The sequence below is a fragment of the Seriola lalandi genome, unplaced genomic scaffold (genome assembly GCF_002814215.2).
Source record: "Seriola lalandi dorsalis isolate HSWRI2012SDOR001 ecotype SW California unplaced genomic scaffold, Sedor1 jcf7180002054916, whole genome shotgun sequence".
NCBI classification, from domain to species: domain Eukaryota; kingdom Metazoa; phylum Chordata; class Actinopteri; order Carangiformes; family Carangidae; genus Seriola; species Seriola lalandi.
Window position 1 is genome coordinate 2,314,184 of NW_019525468.1, and position 6,000 is coordinate 2,320,183.

General features: G+C 42.7%; 1 protein-coding gene across 4 annotated transcripts in view; it reads right to left on the reverse strand.

Annotated features, from left to right (window-relative positions):
• The window catches only part of fhod3a (formin homology 2 domain containing 3a), a 56,137-nt gene extending 52,533 nt beyond the window's left edge, over window positions 1–3,604 (reverse strand). For all 4 annotated transcript variants that reach the window (XM_023431050.1, XM_087169808.1, XM_023431049.1 and 1 more), the window contains exon 1: window positions 3,050–3,604. In XM_023431050.1, the coding sequence (XP_023286818.1) occupies window positions 3,050–3,214 (165 nt within the window). In that variant the 5' untranslated portion in view covers window positions 3,215–3,604. The remainder of the gene's footprint in view (window positions 1–3,049) is intronic.
• Window positions 3,605–6,000: the final 2,396 nt, after the last annotated feature.

The following is a 6,000-nucleotide window of genomic DNA, read 5'->3' on the forward strand; positions in this document are numbered from 1 at the left end:
GTGCAATGCCACTCTTATTCACACTTCACGTGCCAATTCAGCATGTAAGATTTGGTAAATCTCAGATTGACGTTTGATTGAGCAGGGGGGGTGGAGACAGTGGGTGGGGTTAATCATGCCTTGTCCCACTGCCCTGATTTTTATGCAGGAATAAGACAAAAACATTTCTTGTGCCCAATCTGTCAGCATTATTCAGCATTTTAAGCAATACTCCACACATACGTAACAGTGGGTCTTTCCCTTTTTAGCACTTGAGTTAAGCTTTCCTTATCTTTTCGAAAATCCCCCAATCTGTCTAACACACATATCCCAATACAGAGCCCCACCACCGACTCCACCTCCTCTTCTGCTGCTCTGCTTTATCTACACACATTATTCAATCATATAAATACTTCTTGGACAGCGAGAAGTGATCCCCGGGCCACTTTGTAACACAATATGTGAACAGCTCACCCTCCAAAGGCTGACTCTTTCCTAAAACACTTGGTTTGGGTAATAGGAGTAATAACATAACAAAACACATCATGCTGGATGAAGCCGGGACAGAGGTGGCTCCAGAAGGAACCGCTAACTCTTCACACTCAAGGCTCCGGGACGGGCCAGGGAAACACTTAGTGGCTAGTATACTTTACACTCATTTAATCAAATTCTCCCAGAAGAGCAAAAGCAAAGGAAAAAAGTTGGAGGGGGGTGGGGAGGGGGGGAGTAATTACCTCCACGTTAAAACAACACTGAGCCTGCTGGCGATCACAGTGGGCCGACAGTTAACGATGCCCTTACGTAACTTAGACGATGAGTTTTTAAGAACTTTTTGTGTGTGTGTGTGTGTGTGTGTGTGTGTGTGTGTGCATGTGTGTGTGTGTGTGTGTGTGTGTGTGTGTGTGTCAGATTCAGAGCTGCAGAGGATCAAGCTCTTTGAAGAGCGTGGGGGAGGGCCTGTTCTACACGGCTATTAAATCTCCCTATGTTGCTTTAATGGAAACCCTTTGGTAATGACATAAAAGTTAAGCTGTGAAGTCTGGGCTTTGTTGTTTTTTGACGGGAATGGGAGTTTTCTTTGCAAAACTGGAGCTGCTTGACTGATGATGAAGCTTCTGCATTGAGCTCGGCACGTGATATATCATTTTGGGAGAGTCATTTGTCTTAGTGCTTAATTTCACTCACTTATCTCTACATGTCAGGGTAAATGTTAAACTTTGATGAATTCTGTTGAGCCTTTTTAGGTTAATTTCTTTAAAGCCTGGACAGGAAAGTGGTTATCTCTTCTGTGAGAATCAAAAGGAAACGTCTTTGTTTAGCAGTCGGGACAAAATGACACATCTCGGGCGCACTGATTTAGCCTTGGCAACCCCGTTCTAACCTTATGTGTGTGTTTATGAGTGTTTGTGTTTGAGTGTACGAACTGGTGCGTGGTCAGAGAGGTGGAAGAGGAGATGGAGGAAGAGGTCAGGAAAACCACGGCACCCAAAGTGAGGAGAACAAAGTGTCGCAGGGATCCAGGCCCCGGCCACAGGAATTCTGGGACAAGTGACCTATACTTTACATGCAGCCCAGCCAGCCATACACAGAGCTCTACCATCACAACATAATAATACAGTAGGCTTTTCTGAGAGAAGAGCACAGGAGGTTAAGACAAAAAGGGAGAACGAGTGTTTTAACAAAGAAAGACAGAGAAGCAGCTCAAAATATTCAGAGAATAGACAAAAACTGAGCACATTTTCCAATAATATAACACTCCAGCTTTTCTCTAAGCACCACCTTTTAGATCTGGACAGTCTGCTAGGCAAATTTGCGACAGTTCAGTTTCATCCCTATAATCTAAGCGCAATATCCAGTTGCCATTGCGTTCAGTCTTCCTCCTGATGTGAACAAAATTGCAAACACGAATGCAAGCTGTGCCATCTGTCCTTGTATAGGTTGTAATCATAAGCTTTTCTGTGCTGTGGGCCATTTTTCATTTGTTTTGTGGCTTTTAAAGACGGAGCAGTGAAAGATCGACTTGGTCTGGAAAACCACTCTGCTGTTGAACGCTGGTTTGCTGTCAAGAGTTGTGTCCCAGCAGTCCAACTCCCTCTCTCTCTCTCTCTCTTTCCTTCTGTCTCACTTTTATTTTCAACTCTATTCTATCCACATTTCCAGCTTGAATTGTAGACCATCTGTTTTCAAATGAAGAATAAAAAAATAAGGTCACATACAGTATCTGCTCGACTTGTAAGGCCTCTGCGGGTGTGTTCATGTGTCTGAGTCAACCTTGTCAGTAAGGAATGTGTGGCTGTTTTTTTTTTTTTCTGGATTACTTTAAACACTGAAAATCGCTGACAATGGACTCTCTTCCTCTCCACCACACACTTTCTCTGGTTCACACACTCATCATAATCTGACACTTCCCACCAAATTGGTTCCTGGGCTTCATGACTGTCACCTGTGCATGAAATGAGGCAACTCAGGATATATTTAGCTGCAGTTATGCCTTTTAAACAGCCTGTCACAAAAAAAAATTACAAAAGGCAGATTTATTCACTTCACTTGCAAGAATATATGGCACCCCTCAACTGGGGGATGGGGGGGGGGGGGGTGTCAAAGGTTAGAGGGATCCAGCACTTGAGCAAGGCAAAGACTGGGATTAAAGGATGGATATTCGGTCTAAAACAGGTGAAGTCCGTGTTTTGTGTTGCTGTGGGCTTTCAGGCAAACATCGCAACCTCGTTTCAGTCCTCAGGCTGGAGAGACAATCACTCCTGCTTGCATGTGTTCTCAAAATAGCCCGTGAATGGTGGGTATGGAAGTTTATTTGCAGTTGGCTTGAAGTGAAAAACAGCAGCCTTAAATGTCGCAAAACAACCTCACGATGTATTCACACACAACAACGTGTTTGAATCTCAGCATGAACCCTCATATATTTCTATTATTCATATTGATCTTATTTTCCTTTTTGGTGGGATATGTCACTATACAGTTCCTATAATCAATCTATATCAAATATTTTCATAAAGTCAGGCCACACAAGTGATTTCTAGGTTAGGTTGTTTACCACCCCTGGTAATCCTACCTTGTGTGGAGCTTTGAGGAGCCGGTGGACGCCTGCTAACTGGTTGATGAGTGGGATATCCTCCCTGAAGGTGTACAGCGGTGGTCTCGTCGGCTCTGGGAAATTTGTGCTGTTGAACGGATCGGTGTCGTCTAAAAACTGAACCCTGCAGACAAACGTGGCCATGGTGCATCCATGCAAGTGGCTCCTGTGAGGGGGGCAGCCCGGTGTGCACAGAGCTGAACCGGCTCTCCGGCTCTGCTCGCTGAGCGCTCCTCTCCTGGTAACGACAACAAACCCGGGTCGCTAAGTGCGCCCTGTGCGCAGCCTGTCCTCCCGCAGGACGTTTTGGTGGAGGGGGTTTGGATGCCGAAAAGATGGCACAGGAAGCCGGTCAGTATCTTGCCTCGCCTCCTTGCTTTGCTTGTGCTCCTCACTGAGCTTTTCGGTGCCGCTGTGTTATTCTCGGAGAGGCAGGTGGCCGGTAATAAGGGGGAGGCAGCGGGCGGGCGGACTCCAGCCTGGTGCTGGAGAGTGAAGGATCAGCGCAGCTTGGGACAGCCGGTCTGCTGTCTGTCTGAGTCCCAGTAAATCCACCCCCCCCCCCCCCCCCCCCATATCTATTTTCCCCTCTGCCTCATCTCCCTCCTCCCCCTCCCTTCAGATCACTGTCCCAGGCTTAGCAGTGGCTTCCCATATGAAAATGAACTGCAGGCTATTTATGCCATAATACATTTATTTCGAAGAATATAAACATACAAATGTGAAAATGTAACGAGGTAATGTGTTATTCGCATATAAAAGAATAGGCACGATCATCAGCTAAATTTGCCATAAATTAGTCAACAAAGGGAACAGACTATAATCATAAAGCTGCATTATCACCGAGACAGTTTTAATCTCTGTTGAATAAATAAACAGGCTAATAACCTAGGCTACTACAACAATGAGGTGAAATATAGCATATATCATAGAAAGATTCGTTTTCTATAAGTTCACTATCCAGGACAAAAGACACACAAGTCTCATTTTACTCTTACTCTGAAGAGTAGCCTGACACGAGGAACAATATTTGGGAAGTTTGCAGCAAGTTAAAGGGCAATTTTGACCAATGCTGACATCTTGTGGCCAAAAACGTGAAATGCAAGTGACCAACTTAGTTTCTTTTTCTACAGAATATTAAACAATTTGTTTAATACTAAAGATGCATTCTCAGTTCATATAAACGAATACTGGAACATTTAGTTACAGTAAACTCACTGCAGCTGCTGTAGGTGATGAAATCAATCTTAATTTTGAGAGGTGAATTAAATGATGATCATACCACACAGTTTTATAAAAGAGATACTATATAGTTTAAGACAGCTGCAATGAAATCATGAAACTATATGGTGATTTACGAAAAAGCAAAGCTTACTTCATTTCATGTTCAGAGGACAACGAAGCTAAATAATTACACAGCAGAGCTCTGTAGCTGTTGACAAGCTCTTTAAACTGCATCACACAGGTTCATTTATCATACTCATCATGGTTTCATCCCCATGTCGAAGGCCAGTGCCTCGTCACGTGGCTTGCTGCCATCAACGTGTGTGAATTAGGGGCAAATTGTAAAGTGGTTCGGATGAAAGTGCTTTATAAATACAATCCATTTACCATTTACCATTTTGTCTGTGCACTTGTAAACTTCATCTGTGTATGAGAGCAAAATCTATTGGATTGAATGGAGACAACCTCTCTGTTACCACTGGAGGGCAGAAAACCACTAATCTTTACCACTAATGAGCCAGTACAGCGTGGCTCATGAGTCAGTGGCTGATTGCGAAGTAAGGCTTAAAGTTCAAAGATTTCCTCACACACCGTGGCAACCAATCACTGCATGCTCTCTTATCTCTAGCTCTACAGCATGGTTTGGGATGATCAGCCTGTGTCTAAACTCAGGCTGATAATCCTCAGACATACCTTAGTAACAGAATAATTAGTAAATGTCAAAAACACTGAATCAGAACATCAATATCAACAGGGTAAACAAACAGGAAGTGATGTCCTGTACGCAGTGAGATGGGATATTCAGAAAAAAGAGAAATAAGAATAATTACCAACTCTGAAAACACAAACATAAAACAAAAATTCAAGACATTTTACTTTCAGAGTCACCATATATTTTCTATTTCAGTATGACTGGATTTCAATAACATCATTTAGACAAGCAGAGGAGTGAAGACATAGAGTGAGGTGTGTTTGTTTTCTGCAGTGTTTTGTTCCGCTTGTGAAGTCACAGTGGCTTCACTGCAAATAAACTGCATCCTGAGGATGTCGCAGTAACCAGCTTTCCCTGCAGTGCAGCCAGGATGTACAGATTCATTTTAGTCTGCAGCTTCTGTAGCAACTTTTAGACACTTTAAATGATCTCCCAGAGTACTGTGGGGGAAACGGTAAGTGCACCTTACCCTGCATTATTCCCTCTTATCTGAGACGAACACTGTAGACCTTCAATCTTCTATATATATGTAGCTCTATAATAACAGAAAGTACAAGATCAAATCTACGGTTCCTTATTCTTAAGGGTCATTTTGGTTTTCCATTAAATTTATTGGAAGGGCAAATTATTCTACTTCTTCTTTCCTGACTGTAGTCACACATTTACAGTGGGATCTTCAGCAAGTTTCTTATTAACAGTTTGAAATGCACATTCACTTCCAGATTGGTATTCTTGGATAAAATCCACACAATGTTTTTTTTTTTTTTGAGGAATAAATAAGAATAAAATGGTTAAAATATCACTTAAGGAGAAGATGACGCACACATTGTGGTAAAAGTCTGAACCAGTGACTTCATTATAAATCTACAACTAAGACTTGGTGTATTTGACAGCTGTAAACTAAAAGTACAACTTTGCTGACTCAGCTGTGTGGGCTTCTGTGTGTAACATCTGGAAGTTCCTATACCTGTGTCAAAGTCATGGATTTGGTAAA